At 44.8% G+C, this 24061-nt stretch overlaps 1 protein-coding gene across 9 annotated transcripts in view; it reads left to right on the top strand.

Moving 5' to 3' along the window:
* Positions 1–24061, top strand: part of ZC3H11A (zinc finger CCCH-type containing 11A) — a 120465-nt gene that overhangs the window by 88301 nt on the left and 8103 nt on the right. For 8 of the 9 annotated variants that reach the window (XM_077295440.1, XM_077295442.1, XM_077295445.1 and 5 more), the window contains 8 exons: positions 2306–2398; positions 2684–2755; positions 2911–3018; positions 5018–5083; positions 18189–18800; positions 20539–20594; positions 20702–20879; positions 22972–23129. In XM_077295440.1, the coding sequence (XP_077151555.1) occupies positions 2306–2398; positions 2684–2755; positions 2911–3018; positions 5018–5083; positions 18189–18800; positions 20539–20594; positions 20702–20879; positions 22972–23129 (1343 nt within the window). The remainder of the gene's footprint in view (positions 1–2305; positions 2399–2683; positions 2756–2910; positions 3019–5017; positions 5084–18188; positions 18801–20538; positions 20595–20701; positions 20880–22971; positions 23130–24061) is intronic. The other variant, XM_077295448.1, reaches the window with a different exon arrangement.

Genomic DNA, 24061 nt, shown 5'->3' on the forward strand with positions numbered 1-24061 from the left:
ATCTTAAACATTGAAAGCGAGGAAAACGGCGACACAAGCAGAAGTGTTTGGAGTGTTTTTTTTTTTTTTTCCTTTTTTTTTTTTCACCACTTAAATAAAAAATAAATAAAAAAAATATATATGTATGTATATATACGTGTGTGTGTGTATATATATATATATATATATATATATACACACACACACACACACACACACACACACACACACACACACACACACACACACACACACACACACACACGTTTGGTATTTGGTACATACCTGGAGAATCGTATTGCGGGTCAGTTTTACCGTGCAGTGAACATGGTAAATAACCAATTTGTCTGTTATGCTCAACTTGTACTCTGCTTATAGAGAAGAGCAGGCTGTTACAGCTCACACAGGAGTAGTCCAGAACAGGCAAAGCTGCTCCTGTGTGAGATGTAATGACAGCCTGCTTTGATCTTGCTGCAGAGCGATTACAAGCTGTTTGCATACAGCAGACATAAGTATGATTTAAAAAAAAAAAAAATAACATACATAGTAACCACAAGAGCTGATAGGGATTGTAATTGGGGTTGAACGAATAGCTTCGGATAAGTGCTTATCCGAATAGCTATAGCGCTTACCGAATAGCTGCCTCGGTAACCTGGATACCTGGAACGCTCCCGATAATTAGCTGTTCTGGTCCGCAGCTGCATGTGTCGCGGCTGTGTGACAGTCACAGCACATGCATGGAAAGCCCAACAAACTGGCTCTCCATGCATGTGTTGTGACTGTCACACAGCGCAACATAGGCAGCTGCGGCGCTGAGCAGCTGATTATCGGGAGCGCTCCAGGTATCCAGGTTACCGAGGCAGCTATTCGGATTAGCTCTTATCCGAACCTATTTGATCAGCCTTATTTGTAATGTGACACAGATAATCTCAGATGCAGTGCCTTTTTCCCCCACACTGACTCATGCAGGAGGTTAGACCAGGGGATCAGGGCTGTATCATTACATCTCGCACACTGAGAATTCTGCTCTAAGCTTTTAGTAAGGGGGGCATGTTCTTTTTTCCTTTTGAGTGTCTGATTAGTCAGAATTGTACAGGGAGCAGTACAAGCCCCTAGTGAAAATTATCTAACACCCACTTGGATTTATTTATTTATTTATTTTAACTCATGAGGTGCCAAATTTCTATAATGTTCACCATGGAAAAGGGCGTGAATAACGTTGTTCCTCTCTGTAGCCACTACTACGTCCTGTGTACAGTTAAACATTAAAAATTTGGTGAAAGGTCTTCTGCAAGTGCATTGATCAGCAAGTAGAAGCGCTTAGCTTCTGCATGACTGCTTGTGCAGAGTGGTGTACCGGCTGAGAATCTGTTATTGGGGCACAGTCAGGCTACTGTATTACTCGTGTGAGGATCACATTGCAATCCTCACACTTGGCGTTGGCTGTCTTGACCTGAGTAGGACACCATGTATTTCTATGCCGATGTCACACTTGGGCAGGGAGAAGCCGACTGCCAGTCCGAGGATTGCGATGCGATTCACTTAGAGTAATACTGCAGTCTGACGGCACCCTAAATCCCATACTCTGCTCTGTGTACTCGCTTATGCTCGAGCACCTGCTTCTGCTTGCTGAGCATTGAGCTTCTCAGCAGTTTTTTTGAGGGATAGTGGGGGTTTCTATACTCAGACCACCAACAATCTTGCAGGATAAGTCTGAGTCATTTTTATTTATTTTAATTTAATGGCCTTCAGATGAATGCTCTGTAGGAAGATTGATCTTGTGCAAGCCTAGATGGGTCCGCCATTATCTTGATCCTATCACTAAATAGAACGTGTTTTGTGAAATAAATGATAGGTACTAGTGATGAGCGAATATACTCGCTACTCAAGATTTCTTGAGCATTCTCGGGGGTCCTCCGAGTATTTTTTTAGTGCTCAAAGATTTAGTTTTTCTTGCCGCAGCTGAATGATTTACAACTGTTACCCAGCATAAGTACATGTGGGGGTTGCCTGGTTGCTAGGGAATCCCCACATGTAATCAAGCTGGCTAAGAGATGTAAATCATTCCGCTGCGGCAAGAAAAACTAAATAGCCGAGCACTAAAAAATACTCGGAGGACCCCCGAGCTTGCTCGAGAAATCTCGAGTAACGAGTATATTCGCTCATCACGAATAGGTACACTTTTTAAAAAGGAGGAACTATAAGTGCACTTTGATTTCACTTAATTTACTACTCCTGACTTATTTGATTTTAGACACATTTACAGTGTTTTTCATTTTAAGATAGAGCCTTTTCCAAAACACAAACTTTTTTCTTTTTTTCCCAGAATCCACTGTTACTTCAGAAATTTTAGTTTCATCCTATAAACAAACAGACAACAGCATTTCATTTCAGCGGACTGTAAAGTTCACCAATAAAGGTAGCCTGAAGATGGGTTTTCAGCTTTTCATTTGTGTCCCTGACTATAAATATTTTGCTAAAGCCCTTTTTCTTGAAAAATGTTAGAGAAAGTAATTGGAAGAAACATGGGTGTGACTGTGTGGGTTGTCATCAATTTATATGTAAAATATTATATACTCTGCATGTGTGTATGCATGTAGATGATAGTGATATATAATTAATTTCACATTATATAATGTGTCTGTGATATTTATACACACTATAATATATTTGTATCTAAAATATTTTTTTTGCTTTCAATCAGATTTGGCAACAAACCTTAGTTTGGCACAACGATTGGGAAAACGCAAGAAATTCCAGGGAGACAGTCCATTAGGTAGTGCATTTACTGCTTTATTTTGTGAACTGTTATGTGATTAAATGCACAACTTTTCTGGATGGAATTGTATGTTCTGTTTAAATATGTTGATTGAATTGCATATACAGGAACAGCAAATTAGTTACAAATATTCTTTTAATCTGTTCCACTAGCTGCTTCTGATGGAGAGGTTCCACCTTCTGTGAAGAAATCATTATCAGAAAGACTTGGGAAGAGAATTGCCACACCTACTGATAGCCCAGAGCGTCCACCAACGAAAGGTATTTTATAGCTAGAAATGGTGCTTGGCTTAAAACCGCTTTACAACAATTATTAAACCAAATAGTCAAATATATCCATTTAACCAAATTAAACTTGAATTGTGCAATAGATTGTGAGACCATTCTGGACAGTGAGTGATGACCATGTCTGTAAAGCGTTGCAGAGGAGAGATGTGGCACATTATGAACTTGTTCATTGGCACTTTAGAATTTTGACCATCTTTTAAACAACTCTGAATCAAAAAATTTTTGATCACAGCTGAGTCCTAAAAATAAACATTCAGGACATGCAGAGTTCATCCATGCCGTTTATGCCTATGTCTAAATGCGTATATGACCACATAATTACAAGAACTATATCCCAAAAAGCAGATGTCCACGACTTCGAGTCCATAAATGACTTGATTAAGGGGTTACATGCTCGCCATACTCGCTGATTATTATAAAAGTATGACGGAGTTAAATAGTCCTTAACCCCTTTCTGACCATTTTTTTACCACTTAGATAAAAAATAACCTAAACATGTTTGGTGTCTATGAACTCGTAATGACCTGGAGAATGGCAGGTTAGTTTTAGCATTTAGTGAACCTAGCAAAAAAGCCAAACAAAAAAACAAGTGTGGGGTTGCACTTTTTTTTTCGCAATTTCACCAAACTTGGATGTCGTTCAAAAGTACAACTTGTCCCTCAAAAAATAAGCCCTCACATGGCCATATTGATGGAAAAATAAAAAAATTATGGCTCTGGGAAGGAGGGGAGCGAAAAACGAAAACGCTAAACTGAAAAAAGCTGAGGTCATGAAGGGGTTAATTGGGAAAGGGCGTGATCTGAAGATAGGTTCCACTATCCTTCACCTTTAGGATTACTTGAGCCTGTATAGGCAGGCAGATATGTGATGCTTACAAGCTATGATCTTTCTTCCTGCTGTCACTAGTAGTGTCTCCCACCCTTTCCTTACTGGGCTAGTCTTTTAAAATATATTTTAGTCTGGTATCAAGTGAAAGCAAAGATTCTGTCCTTTTTTAATATCACTTAAAGATCTATGATTAAATTATGGCAGTCATTTAAAGGGGTTATCTGTGACTTTAGACTTGTCTTATTGGGCGAAGAACTTGCAGGCAGTTGCCAACCACTCCTGCCAGGAAAATTCCTGCTTCCGGTGATGTGACATCGACAACAGTGCTTTCTCTTCTGTTCTGATCTGTTGACAAGGTCATCACTGCCGATTGTCATGCTGATTGACAGCCGACTCCTTCCCATTCTGCCCGTCAATCAGCATGACATTGGCACTGATGCCTCGTTGGCAAAGGTGACTGGAAGAGAAGGCACTGCTCTGTTGATGTGAGATCAAAAGAAGCAGGGGAATTGCTGCCTGAGCTGGGAGAGATCTTCACAGGGAAGAAGATGCTGAAAGTTCTTAGCACCATAGGAAAGAAACCCTAAAGTCCCAGATATTACAGAATGGGTTAAGTATTCTCTTTTTTAAGGCCGGGGACCTAAGCATTTAGCTGCATAGAAATACATGCAGCCGCACACTCCGGTCACGAGTGCCGATGGTAGTGCCGGGTATTGATACGAGAGACTTGCGCGAGTTTCTCGCATTGCACTCACGTGTGACACCGGCCTTACACATACTTATGCACCGTGCACACTTAACCCACAGTTTTATGTAGACTATATTGCTGTGTATGCCAATAAAATAAAAATACATTTTTTTCTTACAGAGCACCATTTTATTCCACTGTGCTTGATAGATATTCTCAGCACTGTCCCATTTGGGGCTCAGTCTAAATCGGTATCACCCACTCAACCTGACTTGCATATGGATCATAACATAAACATCTCCTGATTGGTGCATCAGTATCTGCAAAAAATTGTTTTTATTGGTGGACAAGCGCCAATACAGGAATTCACCTACCTTTTATTTGTAAAACATGCTGACAGGTTCCCTTTAACATCCACGAACAACTGGTAACTATGATGAAATCTTTGTTTTTCAGTTCAAATTTCCAGACCTTTGAAGGATCGACTTGGTTTACCAACAGAACAAGGCAACAAAGAAGCAGGTAACAAATTAAACTCCAAACTAAGTTTGTGTATTTTTGTTTTCTTTTTCCTTTCAGACTGAGGTTATCTTGAATAGTTTTGTAAAGTTCATGATCTTTTGCTGTATATTGGACATTGTTGACCTATTTTTTGGATATGTCCTTAAATTTAGACTTTTTGAGTCTGATATCTCGCCCATGAGCTGATGGATTATATAGTGGCCACCAAAGGTAAATGGTATGTACAGAGGCAAAACTCCACAGCACCATGCACTCTATACTCCATATGCTGTCGTAGAATACTGCAGCTCATCTCCCATTTACTTCAGTGTGAGCTGAACTGTAGTACCCAAGAATGGCGGCAGTCTCTCCTATTGCAGATCTTTGCTCATAGCTATCCTCATGGATGACTCCCGTGCCTGTCATTACTCATCCTGTGAATACTGGACCATGGCCAGTTTTCATAGATGGAGATTCCAGCCATACAGATGCTGATGCACTGCTATGTATAGTACAGTCCGGCAGAACATCACCTGTTCAAGTCTTCTGAGGGGGCTATTAACCCCTTCCCAACCTGTGACGCCACGTAGGCGTCATGAAAGTCGGTGCCAATCCGACCTGTGATGCCTATGTGGCGTCATGGAGGGATCGCGTCCCTGCAGATCGGGTGAAAGGGTTAACTCCAATTTCAACCGATCTGCAGGGACAGGGAGAGTGGTACTTTAGCTCAGGCGGGGTGGCTTTGCCCCCACGTGGCTACGATCGCTCTGATTGGCTGTTGAACTTTCAGCAGCCAATCAGAGCAATTTGTAATATTTCACCTATGAAAAGTGGTGAAATATTACAATCCAGCCATGGCCGATGCTGCATTATCATCGGCCATGGCTGGAAACTTTGATCTGCCACCGATCTCCCCTGCCCTCCGTCCTGTGCTCCGCTCCCCTCCGTCCGACCGGCCGGTCATCCGTCCTCCGGCCGGCAGATTCGTTCCATGTACATTTTGATCACTGTAATAAAACCTATCACAGTGATCAAAATAAAAAAAAGTTACTGAAACACCCCCCCCCTTATCACCCCCATAGGTAGGGACAATTAATAAAATGAAGAAAATATATTTACTTTTATTTTTCCACTAGGGTTAGGGTTAGAACTAGGGCTAGGGTTAGAGTTAGGGCACGGGTAGGGCTAGGGTTAGAATTAGGGTTAGGGTATGGCTATGTGCACACGTATTCTGGTCCTCTGCGGATTTTTCCGCAGCGGATTTGATAAAACCGCAGTGCAAAACCGCTGCGGATTTACCGCGGTTTTTCTGCGGATTTCACTGTGGTTTTACAACTGCGGTTTTCTATAGGAGCAGCTGTAAAACCGCTGCGGAAACAGCAGAAAGAAGTGACATAATGCGGAATGTAAACCGCTGCGTTTCCGCGCAGTTTTTTCCGCAGCATGTGCACAGCGTTTTTTGTTTCCCATAGGTTTACATTGAACTGTAAACTCATGGGAAACTGCTGCGGACACGCTGTGGATCCGCAGAGTTTTCCGCAACATGTGCACATACCCTTAGAATTAGGCTATGTGCACACGGTGCGGATTTGGCTGCGGATCCGCAGCGGATTGGCCGCTGCGGATTCGTAGCAGTTTTCCATCAGGTTTACAGTACCATGTAAACCTATGGAAAAACAAATTCGCTGTGCCCATGGTGCGGAAAATACTGCGTGGAAACGCTGCGTTGTATTTTCCGCAGCATGTTAATTCTTTGTGCGGATTCCGCAGCATTTTACACCTGTTCCTCAATAGGAATCCGCAGGTGAAATCCGCAGGTAAAACGCAGTGCCTTTTACCTACGGATTTTTCAAAAATGCTGCCGAAAAATCTCACACGAATCCGCAACGTGGGCACATAGCCTTAGGGTTAGGGTTGGAATTAGGGCTAGGGTTGGAAATAGGGATAAGATTAGGCTTGTGGTTAGGGTTATGGTTAGGGGTGTGTTGGGGTTAGGGTTGTGGTTAGGGGTGTGTTGGGGTTAGGGTTGGGATTAGGGTTGGGGTTGTGGTTAGGGGTGTGTTGGGGTTAGGGTTGTGTTGGGGTTAGGGTTGTGATTACGGTTATGGCTAGAGTTGGGATTAGGGTTAGGGGTGTGTTTGGGTTAGTGTTGGAGTTAGAATTGAGGGGTTTCCACTGTTTAGGCACATCAGGGGTCTCCAAACGCAACATGGCGCCAACATTGATTCCAGCCAATCTTGCGTTCAAAAAGTCAAATGGTGCTCCCTCCCTTCCGAGCCCCGACGTGCGCCCAAACAGTGGATTACCCCCACATATGGGGTATCAGTGTACTCAGGACAAACTGGGCAACAACTATTGGGGTCCAGTTTCTCCTGTTACCCTTGCGAAAATAAAAAATTGCTTGCTAAAACATCATTTTTGAGGAAAGGAAAATATTTTTTTATTTTCACGGCTCTGCTTTGTAAGCTTCTGTGAAGCACTTGGGGGTTCAAAGTGCTCACCACACATCTAGATAAGTTCCTTGGGGGGGGTCTAGTTTCCAAAATGGGGTCACTTGTGGGGTTTTTCTACTGTTTAGGCACATCAGGAGCTCTGCAAATGCAGCGTGACGCCCGCAGACCATTCCATCAAAGTCTCCATTTCAAAACGTCACTACTTCCCTTCCGAGCCCCGACGTGTGCCCAAACAGTGGTTCCCCCCCACATATGGGGTATCAGCGTACTCAGGACAAACTGGACAACAACTTTTGGGGTCCAATTTCTCCAGGTAACCTTGTGAAAATAAAAAAATAGTGGACTAAAAAATCATTTTTGAGGAAAGAAAAATTATTTTTTATTTTCACGGCTCTGCGTGGTCACCGCACATCTAGATTTGTTTCACGGGAGGTCTAGTTTCCAAAATGGGGTCACATGTTGGGGAGCTCCAATGTTTAGGCACACAGGGGCTCTCCAAACGCGACATGGTGTCCGCTAATGATTGGAGCTAATGTGAGGTGAGGTATCAGTGTACTCAGGAGAAATTGCCCACTAAAGTTTAGGATCCATTTTATCCTGTAGCCCATGTGGAAATGAACAAATTGAGGCTAAAAGAAACTTTTTGCGGGGGAAGTACTTTTTCATTTTTACGGATCAATTTGTGAAGCACCTGGGGGTTTTAAGTGCTCACTATGCATCTAGATAAGCTCCTTGGGGGGTCTAGTTTTCAAAATGGGGTCACTTGTGGGGGAGCTCCAATATTTAGGCACACAGGGGCACTCCGAACGCGACATGGTGTCCGCTAAGGATTGGAGCTAATTTTTCATTGAAAAAGTCAAATGGCGCTCCTTCCCTTCCGAAACCTGTTGTGCACCCAAACAGTGGTTCCCCCCCACATATGGGGTATCAGCGTACTCAGGACAAATTGTACAATAACTTTTGGGATCCAGTTTCTCTTTTTACCCTTGGGAAAATAAAAAAATTGTTGCTAAAAGATCATTTTTGTGACTAAAAAGTTAAATGTTCATTTTTTCCTTCCATGTTGCTTCTGCTGCTGTGAAACACCTGAAGGGTTAATAAACTTCTTGAATGTGGTTTTGAGCACCTTGAGGGGTGCAGTTTTTAGAATGGTGTCACTTTTGGGTATTTTCAGCCATATAGACCCCTCAAACTGACTTCAAATGTGAGGTGGTCCCTAAAAAAAATGGTTTTGTAAAAATGAGAAATCGCTGGTCAAATTTTAACCCTTATAACTTCCTAGCAAAAAAAATTGTTTCCAAAATTGTGCTGATGTAAAGTAGACATGTGGGTAATGTTGTTTAACTATTTTGTGTCACATAACTCTCTCGTTTAACAGAATAAAAATTCAACATTTTGAAAATAGCGAAATTTTTGCCAAATTTCCTTTTTTTTCACAAATAAACGCAAAAATTATCGACCTAAATTTAAATATGCAAATTGCCTCTGCTGAAAAAAAAGAGGACTTAACTCTATAGCGCCACCTATTGGAAGTAGCGATCCTACAAGTCACAATCAACCCTTTAACGAGTCGTGCAATATGACTTAGGATAAAAGCCAAATCAGTATCTCAATTCGCAGACACGGTGTTTCGGGCTGTTGGCCCTCGTCAGTGCGAATCATGAGAACTGATTTGGCTAGGTGAGAGGCTCTGGAGTGGGGTCTAAGGGGTAACGTTTCTCCTTATGGAGAGTGACATACCAGCTGGCTTGTCAAGGTAAGGAGGCTTATTCGCCGTGCAATGCTCCTCTGGGAATTTAAATATGCAAATTGCCTCTGCTGAAAAAAAGAGGACTTAACTCTATAGCGCCACCTATTGGAAGTAGCGATCCTACAAGTCACAATCAACCCTTTAGCGAGTCGTGCAATATGACTTAGGATAAAAGCCAAATCAGTATCTCAATTCGCAGACACGGTGTTTCGGGCTGTTGGCCCTCGTCAGTGCGAAGCATGAGAACTGATTTGGCTAGGTGAGAGGCTCTGGAGTGGGCAACCTAAATTTACCACTAACGTGAAGCCCAATATGTCACGAAAAAACAACCTCAGAACCGCTAGGATCCGTTGAAGTGTTCCTGAGTTATTACCTCATAAAGGGACACTGGTCAGAATTGCAAAAAACGGCCAGGTCATTAAGGTCAAAATAGGCTGGGTCATGAAAGGGTTAAATACAATAAAAAGTGAAGAAAAAAAGTTTTGAAAATACGAAGTTTAAATTGCCTCCCTTTTGCCCCATTAAAAGTAAAGTGATAAATGCACATGTGGCAGGCATCCCTGTGTTTAGAAATGTCCGATCTATCAAAATATAAAATTAATTTGATCGGTAAATAGTGTAATGAGAAAAAAAGGTCATAACTACAGAAATGCCTTTTCTCCTTCGCCTCATGGGGGGACACAGGACCATGGGTGTTATGCTGCTGCCACTAGGAGGACACTAAGCAAATACACAAAAAAGTTAACTCCTCCTCCGCAGTATACACCCTCTGCTGGCTCTCTCATGAACCAGTTCTTGCTTAGTGTCTGTAGGAGGCACTAGGGTCTGATTTCAGACCCTGATTTTCTTATTTTATTTTTTACTATTTTAGTCTTTTTTTCCACGGATTCAGTGGGCGACGGGGCTTTTCAAGGTCCCGATCTCCCAAAAACATCAACAGGCGGAAACGCGGAGTGTCGCCTCCCCGTACCCCTCCTGCAACGTCAGCCTGGGCTCTCATCGGGGCAACAGATTCCACTCTCCCCACACCAACAACGGACAGGAACATGGGGTGTCGCCCCCATGTACCCTCTTCCGAAGCCAGGACTTCAGCTGGCCTGCCCCCCAATGAGGTGAAGGAGAAGCTCCCTAGTGCCTTTTGTGTGGCCCCACTGCACCACCACTGAGAGAAAGCTGCTGGTGTCAAGAATCCATCATGCCCTCTCGTCCTCCCTGTCAAAGGGATGGTGGATTGAGGATCGACAGCGCGACTGACTCTGCTTGCAGTGAGTACTGCCATTTCAGTGGGAGGGAGGACTCCTTACCTCCCTCCCCGGGGTCCTGTGTTGGTGTCCTGGCCCCCGGGGGGATCGGCACCCGAATGCTGCGCCGCGGCCTTCACTACCACCGCACCCGTCCCCAGCCCGCCTGCCTGCAGCCGCAGTCCTCTCCGCTGGCTGTGGCTGTCTCCAGCCACCGCAGCCGCCATCCTGGCTGCTATCCCCGCCGCAGCTGCAATCGTCCCCGCTGCCGTTGCCATTACCGCTGGCCACGGCCGCCTGCATTACCGCGGCCTCTAACTTAGTCCCCGGTTTCTGGCCGAGGTAGGCCCGATTCCGCCCACCTTGCTGGCTCCGCCCCTTCCTTTAGCTCTTTCTATGGGAACTTGTATAGCCCTGCCTTTCTGGGACTCTGCATTATGCAGCCACGGTGTCCCGGACATTCCCTCCGCCCACTTTTTCTGGCGCTTCTCTTTACCCACGAGACGTGCAGAACTCACTCTCGCGGTCTTCCTCCTGAAGCAGGAACATGGGGGACGCCATTTGCACGCCGGGCACCGCAGCAGGCGACTACTCTGGGGGCACAGAAGCAGGACATAGGACCTGGGTAAGCTAGCCGCTTAACCCCTACACGGCAGTCGCACACCACCGCAGGCACATCGCTTAACCCTTCGCCAAGTCCTCTTACCTTTTGGTAGCCTCCCTTTTTTACAATGTCTCAATCAAAACCTACCAAAAGGGCTGATAAAGCTCACACAGTGGTATATGTCGCATGTGCATCATGCAATGTCCTCTGCCTCGGGGGCACTCTAACCTGTTTTGTATAGTCTGCGATGCCTCATGTCTCCAGGAGCCCCTCGCTACTGCAGAACACAGCGGTGCCAGTCCCCCGGAATGGGCTTCTTCCTTGACTCAGTCTGTGATTTCTCTCACCAAGGCCTTAGAGTTCTTTCGGGACTCCTCTTCAAGCCAGGGCACCTCCCTTCCTTCAGTAGAGGGCCCCTCAGCCACACAAGAGCCTTCCTCAGACGTGGCAGGATGGCCACAAAAGGGGAAACATTATTCTAGAAAACTTGCCCGTGACCCGTCCCCACGAAACTCCGATGCTCTGGAATTGGACGATGAACCTGGTACTAATCCGGATCACCCAGTGTCTTTTAAACGAACAAAACGTCCACACAGGGTTTTTGCTAACCACCCTGAGTTTACAGACATTAAGAGACATTAGAAGTCGCCCAGATAAGTGTTTCACGGGCTTTGAACCGCTAGAAGCTCGGTACCCTTTTGCAACTACTCTAAGACAGGTTTGACTGTCCCCTGCAGTAGATCCACCCATTTTGAGACTCTCTTCAAAACCTCTATCTCTAGCTGACGGATCTTCCATTAAATATCCCACTGATCGTCAGATTCACAACCTGGCCAGGTCGGTCTTCGAGGCTGCCGGAGCAACGCTATTTTCTTCTTTCGCCACCACTTGGGTAGCTAGAGCTATGGTGGCCTGGGCTGAGGCCATAGTGAGGACCAGTAGGGACAATAGTCTGCCGCCCGAGGTGACCAGTCTCGCCTACCAGATCGCCCGAGCAGGGGATTACGTAGTTCATGCCTCCCTTTATGCAGCTAATTGTGCTGCTCTTGCGTGGCCATCAGGAGAGCATTGTGGCTCTGAGAATGGTGGGTAGACTCCGCTTCAAAGAAATCTTTGACTTCCCTGCCGTACCAATACGGGCATTTGTTCAGAGATAAACTTGATCAGATTATCTAAGATGCTACCTCTAGGAAAAAGCAAATTCCTCCCTCAGCGTAGGCCCAATCGCCCCTTTCGGAACCAATCCCAGGCTCGCTTCCGACCTTTTCGCAATACCACAGGCTGGCCATCCACAACCGGTTCCGAAGAGGCAGGGGTTCGCAACCTTCCTTCATACCTTCTAACTCCTGGAGACCCAGATCCCCAACTCCCCCCCCCATCCATCCCGATCCAGGCCCAAAAGTGCCCCTTTCTGCAAATTCGCCTCTCTGACTTCTTGCCATGTCCAGAGGTTCAAGACCAATGGGTCAGAGATCTCATGTCTTCTGGATACAAGATCGAATTCACATCCTAAACCCCCCCCCCCCCCCCCCCCAACGCGTTTCTTTCAGTCTCATCTTCCAAGGTCCAAGGCGCACACAGCCCCCTTTTACCAGACCTTGCAAGCCCTCCGCAACAGCTCAGTCATTGTTCCGGTTCCTCCCAAGGAAAGGTTCAAGGGCTTTTACTCGAACCTCTTTGTCGTCCCAAAGAAGGACGGAACCATGCATCCCATTCTAGACCTAAAGTTGTTGAACAAATTCGTCACAGTGCGCCACTTCAGGATGGAATCCCTCCGCTCCGTCATCGCTTATCTGGAGACAGGGGAATACCTTGCGTCAATCGACATCAAAGACTCAGATCTTCACATCCCAATCTTCGAAAGTCATCAAAGATTTCTACGCTTTGCGGTCGGAGACGGTCATGTTCAATTCACTGCTCTGCCCTTCGGGCTTGCCACCACCCCCAGGGTATTCAGGAAAGTCATGGCAGCCGTCATGTCTATTCTACACTCCCGGGGCCTGGTGATTCTACCCTACCAGGACGATCTTCTCATCAAAGGTCCGTCCTATCGGGCTTGCGCAGAGAGTGTCCGTGTCGCCATCGACACTCTCTCGCCTAGGTTGGCTAGTGAACTTGGACAAATCTTCCCCAGTTCCATCCCAGCTAATTCCCTTTTTGGGGATGATCTTGGACACTTACCGAGGGTTGGTAATTCTCCCTCCGGAAAAGGTTTCTTCTCTTATCCGGGGAGCCCAATTGCTATCTCTTGGCCGCTCTCTCTCCTTGCGGTTCGCCATGCAGGTCCTCGGGAAGATGATGGTATCCATCGAGGTGGTGCCGTTTGCATGATTTCACCTCCGTCCCCTGCAGCAGGCTTTGGTCTCAGCCTGTGACAGGAATCCAGCCTCCTTGGGTCACCGCTTTCGCCTGGCACACAGGATCAGGCGGTCTATCAGGTGGTGGATGGCAAAGTCATCATTGGATCAGGGAAGGTCGTTTCCCCCTGTACCCTGGCTGGTAGTGACCACCGACGCCAGCCTCCTCGGCTGGGGTGCGAACTTTCGTCACCACACGGCTCACGGGCGTTGGTCTATTCGGTAAGCCAACCTTCCAATCAATATCCTCAAGATCCGAGCAATAAAACTGGCTCTTCATCAATTCCATCACCTTTTGGCCGGACGTTCCTTCTGGATCCAATCAGACAACGCCGCGGCTGTGGCTTACATCAATCGCCAGGGAAGCACGCGAAGCAGAAGGGCGATGATCAAAGTGACGCACATTCTGCATTGGGCCGAGACAAATCATTCGCTCATCTCTGCAGTTCATATTCCGGGAGTAGAGAATTGGGCAGCGGATTTTCTCAGCCGCCAGGGCATAGCCTCATGAGAGTGGTCTCTCCACACGGAAGTCTTTCTACAGATTTGCCAGCGTTGGGGCACTCCAGATGTGGACCTCATGGCCTCCAGGCTAACCACCAAGGTCCCGACATTCGTTGTCCGGTCCTGCGATCCGTTAGCCATCGGCACGGATGCTCTAGTACTCCCATGGAGCCAATTTCGCCTCCCTTACATCTTTCCTCCACTTCGCTGATCCCAAGGGTCATCCGGAAAATCAAAGCGGAAGGCATTCTGGTGATCCCAGTCTCTCCAGACTGGCGACATTGAGCTTGGTATGCAAAGCTAGTGCATCTAGTCACCGACGTTCCCTGGCTCTTACAGGATCGTCCAGATCTACTCTCCCAGGGACCCCTTTGCCACCAGAACTCGAGTTCTAAGTTTAACGGCCTGGCCATTGAATCCTGGATTCTATTCCAGGCCGGGTTCGCGCATCAAGTGGCATCTACCATAATCAACGCTAGAAAGCCTGTTTCCATGCGTATTTTCCATCGCGTTTGGAAAACGTTTTTCTCTTGGTGTAAAGATGAGGGTCGTTTCCCGTTTGTGTTTTCCATCCCCTTCATTCTGGAGTTTCTTCAAGCGGGATTGGATTCAGGCCTAGCGCTGACCTCTCTCAAGGGCCAAATCTCTGCTCTATCCGTCCTCTTCCAGCGACGGATAGCTTCCAAACCACAGATTAGGACCTTCATGCAGGGAGTTTCGCATCTTGTCCCTCCATACAAGATGCCTTTAGAACCTTGGGACCTTAACTTGGTCCTCAGTGGCTTACAAGAAACTACTTTCGAGCCAATGCAGGATGTTCCTTGTTCTCTTCGTTCATGGCAAGTTGCCTTTCTTGTTGCAATGACATCCATCATATGGGTCTCGGAACCGTCGGCTTTGTCGTGCAATCCTCCGTTTCTGATTTTCCACCACGACAAGGTGGTGCTCAGGACGTCCCCATCCTTCCTGCCTAAAGTCTTGGGTTTTCATCTGAATGAAGACATAGTTCTGCCCTCATTCTGTCCGGCTCCAGTCCACCGTACTGAGAAGGCTGTTTACACTGGACCTGGTGAGGGTTCTCAGAAAGTACATTTCCAGAACAGCGTCTTTCCGCAAATCAGATGCCCTTTTTTGTGCTTCCAGAAGGACACAGAAAGGGTTTACCTGCCTCTAAGGCCACGATAGTCAGATGGCTTCGTTCAACGATCCAAGAAGCTTACAGTGTCAAAGGCCAGCCTATCCCCGCGGGGCTTAAGGCACACTCCACTTGGTCAGTGGGGGGCCTCCCGGGCCATTCGGCACCAGGCATCCGCACAGCAAGTGTGTAAGGCTGCGACTTGTCCAGTCTTCACATGTTTGCTAAACATTACAACATTCATACTGAAGCCTCTTCAGATGCGGCCCTTGGCAGACAGATTCTGCAAGCGGCAGTTTCGCATCTGTAGGCTTCATTTAATCACTTAATCCTTTAAGCATTGGGTGTGCGAGGTTTCACCTGTTGTGACGGTTTCCCACCCAGGGACTGCTTTAGGACATCCCATGGTCCTGTGTCCCCCAATGAGGCGAAGGAGAAACAAGGATTTTTGTGTACTCACCGTAAAATCCTTTTCTCCGAGCCAATCATTGGGAGACCCAGCACCCGCCCTGTTAGCCGTTGGCTTGTTGTCTTTGTTGGTTTTTACATATTGCAATTCTGTTTGTGAGCTCCCACTGCTTTGACACCGAACTGGTTCACGAGAGAGCCAGTTGATGTCAATCAAAACTACAAATCATCTCCCAAAAAAACAGCCCTCCATACAGCTATATGTACCGAAAAATGGAAAAGGTATGGCTCTTGGAAGGAGGGGAGGAAAAATCGACATCTTTAAAAATAAAAAAAAATAAATTGCTAGTTGATTAAGGGATTAAAGTATGTGACATTTTCTGCCTGACATGAGTGCGTTATGCTTTTGGCTAATATATTAGTCCCATGTATCTTAAGGACAGGGTTAAATCTGCCAGACCGTATTAATGAGAAATTATTGTTCTTTTGTTCTATGATGTAACCTTTATTATGTTGTATAATCTTCAATAAAATTAGTTTTAAAAAAAAAAAAGCAGCAGCACTATGTGTCAGCAGTTTGGTGAGGGTCTAACAACCAGCATTCGCCCCCAATCTGAAATTGGCTTTTAGTCCCTTTCAACACATTTAAATTCTTGAACTGATTCTAATAGATGAGAAAAATGAGACGCATTGTCCATGTATTGACCATGCTTTTCTTCATACAGGCATCGGTGACGATCAGATCCTCCGTCAAAATGTCCAGTTGAAAAGAACAAATTCGGTCCCAGGAAACCAGTTTAACGGGGTTTTCACAGGATTGAAAGTTTTCACAGCAATCCCAAGAATGGGCTGGGCAGAGACGTGTAGAAATGGAATAGAGGTCAAGCATGCTCGCCTCCTCTCTTCATTGTTATGCGACTCTGGGAGAAAGCAGAGTGCAGGACTTAGCCATTTCCTGCAGTCCTATAGACAATAAATGGCGTACTAGTGCACATGTGTGAATACAGGGTTCTTGTGCTTCAACCCTAACTGATCCCCATTAAATAGGGAATAACTTTCAATGTTGGGAGAACCCCTTTAGACTTTAGAAAAAAATCACATCAAAATGTAGGAGGTTCAAAAACCTTTGCCGGTCAGCACAATGAGGTGGATAGGAGTCAGCTGCAGTACCCACACAACTGCTTGTACAGATGACACTGTGTTCGTACTGATAATTAGGAGACACATTTTTTTTCTTTATATCCTGCTATACAAAAAAAAAAAAAAAAACCCTCACCAGTTGAATACCAATGGCGTGTCCTAACTAAAACGAGTTCTATGTTTTGTTTTAGGGAAAGCAATCCCTTCAAGAAAGTGGTTTTACAAGCCCTGAGTGATTAAATGCTTAGTTTCGAGTTACCTGTGATTTTCTGTCACTACACCAGATCTTCTGTTAACTGTCATAAGTAGATGCATAACTCAAGCATCTCATAAAGGATCGGGTATCACAATGCAGAAGTGAACTACATAGTACCTCTATAGATTTGTGAGGTTGTAAATATATACGGTACTTAAAGCCGGCTTCTTACAGGTCACCAGCCCTAACATTGATGCTTATGGTTTGTGCTGTCCACTGTCAGCCACCCTACCCAAACTGACCAAACCCTTATTAAAGAGAAGATGTCTCATTGTTCTGTGGGATTTCAATAGAATATTCATAGGTTGCAGGGTGACTGGGTCACTCATTTGTGTGACCAGTCTGTTTTTTCTGCTGGTTTGCACATTCTAAGTGTCCAGATGCTCCTGACTCATGAAGAGGCATACGCCTTTTGCATCTGGAGCATTGGACAAGTGGCATACATGTCTGTGTGCAACACCACAAATCCTACTCAAGTCCCTGCTGGAGTAAGACTTGTGACTTGGCAAACGCCTTCTCTCTTCTTTTATTTGATGATCATCGATAAATACGCCCAAGTTCCGCCAACTTTGTCAGAACTGGGTAAAAAAGGCATGAGCGCATTAAAAGTCGCAAAAGCAACTTTTCAAAACTTTATACAACAAAATGTAAAAGCTTTGATCAGTCGGGGCCAAATTGTTTTTCAATGTGTGCTATTTTTTTTCAGTCTCTTGTGGATTTTTGTATCCAATAAATTATATTGCTTGATCATCTTAGTGTGCACGGCTGTGGCACATTATAGAATTTACCATGGTTGTGCCTGTTCATCGTTATAGAAGGCTCCTTTGCCTACTGCCAATTCCTTCTATTGACTCATTAGACCACCTTGCTGCTTGTAGTAAAGAATATCACCACATTATTTCAACAAAGTCAAAACTACTATAATAAAACAAACTGCCAGTAATGGTGTAGAAATCTTCTAGTGCCAGGCTGCAATGCAGTAGGGTCTTTTACGACCTGCTGGCTAATTCTCAGGGCCATGTGGTGCCAACAATGTAGAACGTTGGTTCTTAAACTAGATTCTATAATAATAATAATCATTTTATTTATATAACGCCAACATATTCCGCAGCGCTTTACAAATTATAGAGAGGATTTGTACAGACAATAGACATTACAGCGTAACAAAAACACAGTTCAAAATAGATACCAAGAGGAATGAGGGCCCTGCTCGTAAGCTTACAATCTATAGGAATGTCCCTAATTGTCCCTAATTGACGGGTTTTTGTTTTTTTTCAGAAACAGATGCTAATACAGGGACTGACTTCCATATTAAGACTCTTCAAGAAATCCGTCAGGAAAAAGCCAATCAAAGGCAGGATCACAATGTCTCAAGTTTATCTTCTCAAAATGAAGACAAAGTCCTTGTTAAGAGCAAACCTTCCTCCAAGCCTCAAACAGCAATTTACATCAAATCATTAAGTGAAATTCAGGCAGAAAAGAGACTTAGACAACTGAAAAATGGGGTAGAGAAGTGTGAGACCCCAAAAGATGAAAAACAGAGCATTGCAGATAATGCTCTAGAGCAAAAAACTGATGGAAGTACAGCACAACATTGTCTGGTCCCACCTGAAACCACACAAAAACAGACTGGTGTTAATTGTAAAATTCAGTGTGAAAGAAAGATGAAACGGACAAATGACAATATTTCCAGAAATTCTGGTACTGCAAAACTTCTTTCTGTGAGTTTACAGTCAATAGAAAAAGTAAGAGTCAAAACATTGGAAGAGATCAGGCAAGAGAAAGCTCTCCGTCTCCAACAAGCCACAAAATCAGAGAATGTAGAGTCTGAATTTCAGCCACCGGCACCCGTACACCACAGAAAGATCCTGCGGCTCTCCAAACTCCCCGGTAAATATGATTATCTGTAAGGTGTAACTACCATAGCCTTCAACCTCTGACCTCTAGGGATCTTGCTTACTGATCATCAGTGCACAGATATCTGCACGGCTTGGTTCTTATTAGTCTTCTGCTTTAAATGTATTCATATTTTAAATCTGTGCCCTGCCTGCTGTAAGTAATAACTTGCCACTGCAATGGTCAGATGTGGGGAAAATGGTAACCCTTTCATGAGAAAGCAAGTTTTTTGGATTGGTGCATTTGTGGGTTTTTTTTTGTTTTTTTTCCCTTCTAAGAGACACAGCTGGCATCTGCCGGAAATGGTGCATGCTCAGCTCCCTAGCCTTCTCCCTACACCCACATTTGAGAAATAGTTAAAAGGTTGTTCTGCATAAACAAGTTATCACTAGCTTATTGGTGGGTGTCCCATCACTGCAGCTCGCACCGATCAGTAGATCGGGGAACTTCTATCAACCGACCGCCCCCCCCTATTCATTTTTTATGAGGGCGTGGGAAAAAGCCGAGCACAGCGCTTGGCAGCCCCAAAGTGAAATGTAGTGCAGGTCACACACATTGCCACTCCATTCTAAAGGGGATAAATGTTCCACATTTTGCTGTTCAGTGGGGGTCTCAGCAGTCAGACACCCACCAATATATGTTATCACTTATCTTGTGCATAGGAAGCTACTTGTTTTAACCGGACAACCACTTTAAAGGGGTTATCTGGTTTGCTAGTTTAGTCTGGCATGTTAATGTTCGAATGAACCCACATATGATTATTGGACCACTCTGTCCAATTCTTATAGATGGCTTAAGAGGAAAGTCCATAGTTTCATGCAGGTCTTTGGTTGGAATCCTACCACATGAACCATAGTGGCACAAGGCAACAATGTGCTAGAGCTGGGTACAGAAGAGCCACATTTAGATAAGCGACAATTGTTTCTAAGCACTTGATACTAAACCATTTTGTACTCCATTCCTCATTTCCATTCAGTTTTTTTCCCCCTCCCTATATATCGGGAAGATCTGGACAGAAAACATCACATAACCACTCACATCAGTTCTTATCCCACACAAGACTAATTTTCCCTCCTCATACACATGAATACACATTTAACACTTAAATAAAAAAACTACACTGATATATTATAACTAGATGGTGGCCCGATTCTAACGCACCGGTATTCTAGAATATGTATGCGTAGTGTATTGCCCAGCCCACGTAGTATATTGCCCAGCCCACGTAGTATATTGCCCAGCCCACGTAGTATATTGCCCAGCCCACGTTGTGCATCAATAGTAAAAAGTTGGTCACACAGGGTTAATAGCAGCGTTAACGGAGTGTGTTATCCGCAGCATAACGCGGTCCGTTAACGTTGCCATTAACCCTGTGTGAGCACTACTGGAGGGGAGTATGGAGCGGGCGCCGGGCACTGACTGGACTGAAGTAGGGAGGGACTAATTCTTGGCCGGACTGTGCCCGTCTCTGGTCGAGGCCTAGCGGCCTCGACCAATCAGAGACGCAGGATTTCCAGGACAGACAGACGGAAGTGACCCTTAGACAATTATATATATATATATATATATATATATATATATATATATAGATATATGTAATGGCATACCAGATTTCCAGAAAATGTCTGCTCTGCTTACCCCAACAATCACCTCTTTCTGAAAATATCTTTTTATACTATGTATTTAACAAATGATTGCAAAAACTGTGTATGTTCTTTAAAAAAAAAAATAGGTAGGACAGATGCAAAGATGGACCAAACGACTGACAAGCCAACCCCTGCTGAAGAGGTAATTTGGGTATTTTGTCGTAAAGTCTGATGTTTCTGATCAAATTCTTTTAGATGAGGATAATGAGACACATCGTCCATGTATTGACTGTGCTTTTCTGCATACAGACATCAGTGACGATCAGATCCTCTGTTAAAATGTCCAGTCGAAAAGAACAAATTAAAAAAAATCTCTCCACCAAGACTGAGAGTAGCACATTGATTGCAGACTCTCAAGTGTCCACACTGAAACATGGAATCAACACAGAAATGTTTAAGCCAACGCCTATAGCGCTTGAAAAGAGAGGTATGTGTTTCAGTGATGATGGTGAATAAACAGAAGTGCATGGATATAAGAGAACTGGTTTTACAGTTACCGTATATACTCGAGTATAAGCCGAGATTTTCAGCCCAAATTTTTGGGCTGAAAGTGCCCCTCTCGGCTTATACTCGAGTCACGATCGGCGGGTGAGGGGGAGAGGGCGCTGAGGCATACTCACCTAGTCCCGGCGATCCTGGCGCTCCCCCTGCCTGTCACACGGTTTTCGGGTGCCGCAGCTCTTCCCCTGTTCAGCGGTCACGTGGGACCGCTCATTAGAGAAATGATTATGGACTCCACTCCCATAGGGGCGGAGCCGCCTATTCATTTCTCTAATCAGCGGTGCCGGTGACCGCTGACAGAGGAAGAGCTGCGGCACCCGAAGACAGTGTGACAGGCAGGGGGAGCGCCAGGATCGCCGGGACTAGGTGAGTATTTTATATTTACCTGTCCACGTTCCACCCACCGGGCGCCACTCAGTCTTCGCGTCCTCTTGTTCTGACTGTTCAGGTCAGAGGGCGCGATGATGCATATAGTGTGCGCGCTGCCTTCTGCCTGATAAGTCAGTGCAGAGAGACGCCGGGACGGGACGCTGAGGAGCTGCAAGCAAGAGAGGTGAGTATGTGTTTTTTTTTTTTTATTGCAGCAGCAGCGTTATATATGGCACAGATTTATGTGGCACATCTATGGGGCAAAGGTGCAGAGCACTATATATGGCACTGCTTTATATGGCACATCTATGGGGCAACGGTGCAGAGTATTATATATGGCACATCTATGGGGCAACGGTGCAGAGCACTATATATGGCACAGATTTATATGGCACATCTATGGGGCAACGGTGCAGAGCATTATATATGGCACAGATTTATATGGCACATCTATGGGGCAACGGTGCAGAGCATTATATATGGCACAGATTTATATGGCACATCTATGGGGCAACGGTGCAGAGCATTATATATGGCACAAATTTATATGGCACATCTATGGGGCAACGGTGCAGAGCATTATATATGGCACTGCTTTATATGGCAAATCTATGGGGCAACAATGAACAGTGCAGAGCATATATGGCACAGCTTAATAAGGAACATCTATGGGGCAATAATGAACAGTGCAGAGCATATATGGCACAGCTTAATAAGGAGCATCTATGGGGCCATAATGAACAGTGCAGAGCATATATGGCACAGCTTAATAAGGAGCATCTATGGGGCCATAATGAACAGTGCAGAGCATATATGGCACTGCTTTATATGGAGCATCTATGGGGCCATAATGAACGGTGCAGAGCATTGTATATGGGGCATATATGGGGCATCTATGGGGCCATAATGAATGGTGCAGAGCATTATATATGGCACAGCTTTATAAGGAGCATCTATGGGGCCATAATGAACGGTGCAGAGCATTCTATATGGCACAGCTATATATGGAGCATCTATGGGGCAATAATCAACGGTATGGAGCATTATATATGGCACAGCTTTATATGGAACCTCCTTTGGGGCAATAATGAACGGTATGGAGCATCTATTTTTATTTTTGAAATTCACCGGTAGCTGCTGCATTTTCCACCCTAGGCTTATACTCGAGTCAATAAGTTTTCCCAGTTTTTTGTGGCAAAATTAGGGGGTCGGCTTATACTCGGGTCGGCTTATACTCGAGTATATACGGTACATTTGTTAGGCAGTTATGGAGTATTCAGTCTGTATATGCCACACAGTAAAGGTGGTTGCAGATTGGTACTTCATGAGTACTATACATTTTCAACAGTATCATTTCCACCACAAGTGTAACTTGTACATCCTGGGGTGTAGCCAGTTAGAAAATAGCTATACTGCCTTTCATGCTTGGAAACAGTGGTTGTCAAATGGTGTCATACATTGGATATGCCTTACATGTTCATGTGTTGTGGTGTAACTGCTGGGAGCACCATTAATCCCATGGATGATCTTTCAACAAATAGACATTGCACTCTTACTTCCAATAAACCTATCCTATATTCTCATTCTGCTACAAGGCTTTATCGTTTTTAGATAACTATTAGCAACATTTAATATGTTCCTGCTTACAGAGAAACCAAAACTTAATGTTGAGCCATGTGTGGTGAAAAATACATTGCCTGTGAAAGTTGCCACGAAGCAGAAAGCACAAGAAAGAACTGTAGTTGCTGAAGTTAAACCAATGAGCTCTGCTCTAACATGCAGCAAAGGCGAGACCTCACCAGGAATAGTAAGTAACACTTATGTTTTATTATGAACACTTCACAAACTGAGAGAACAGTAGGACGATTGCAGGAACATAGCCTATGAGCCGTGCTGCCGCTTGTTAGTCTGCTGTCCATCAGTGATCAATCACTCCAAAGCCCTAATGATAGGGAATTTACATTGTGAGCCCCATTAGGGACAGTGATGATAATGTATGCAAAGCGCTGCAGAATAAGATAGCCCTATATAAGCAAAGCATAATAAACTCTACACTGAATTGAGCGATTATTATTTAACAGAAGCCATTATGAGCCTTCCTCTCTCTTACACCTGATGGCAAAGCTGACATTGTCTTGGCTCTGTTCCACTCTCCCAAGTAGATTATCACCTGTACTTTTGCACAGTACACCACAGTGCATCTTATGATGGTTGTCCTCATCAACCGCTGATACACCATGTGAGTTCAACAAACATTTATCTAACCTGCTTAACCCCGTAGAGCTATATGACATGTATATCCATAATCAGCACATGTCAGTAGATCAGTGTCTTTCTATTGCGATCATTTGATCACGTCTGTCCTCCTGGTAGACTAATAAATATTGTATTAAAAAAAAATGTAAAACAATTAACACATTTCCCAAAATGCAATTTTCTTATTTTTTTTTGTTTAAAAAAAGGTACGTTTATTTCTTCTGGATTAAAGGGAACCTGTCACCTGAAAAAACAGAGTTTTTGCAGGTTAATAGCGTTGTGAACTTGCCTGGTGTGGCACTTAGGTCATTTTCTCTTGGCAGAGGGTCTTTCTCCCCCCTCCCCCCAGCAGCATTCGAGTTCCAGGCATAGGGGTGGCACCTTATACACAAAGCGGTGGCTGAACACGGGTCCCTGCCACCCATGTGATCCCTACCGGGGAAATAAAGTTTATTTACTTTCGACAGCGTAGGTGTAAGTGAA

This window comes from Ranitomeya variabilis, chromosome 3 (assembly GCF_051348905.1).
Source record: "Ranitomeya variabilis isolate aRanVar5 chromosome 3, aRanVar5.hap1, whole genome shotgun sequence".
Taxonomy (NCBI): Eukaryota; Metazoa; Chordata; class Amphibia; order Anura; family Dendrobatidae; genus Ranitomeya; species Ranitomeya variabilis.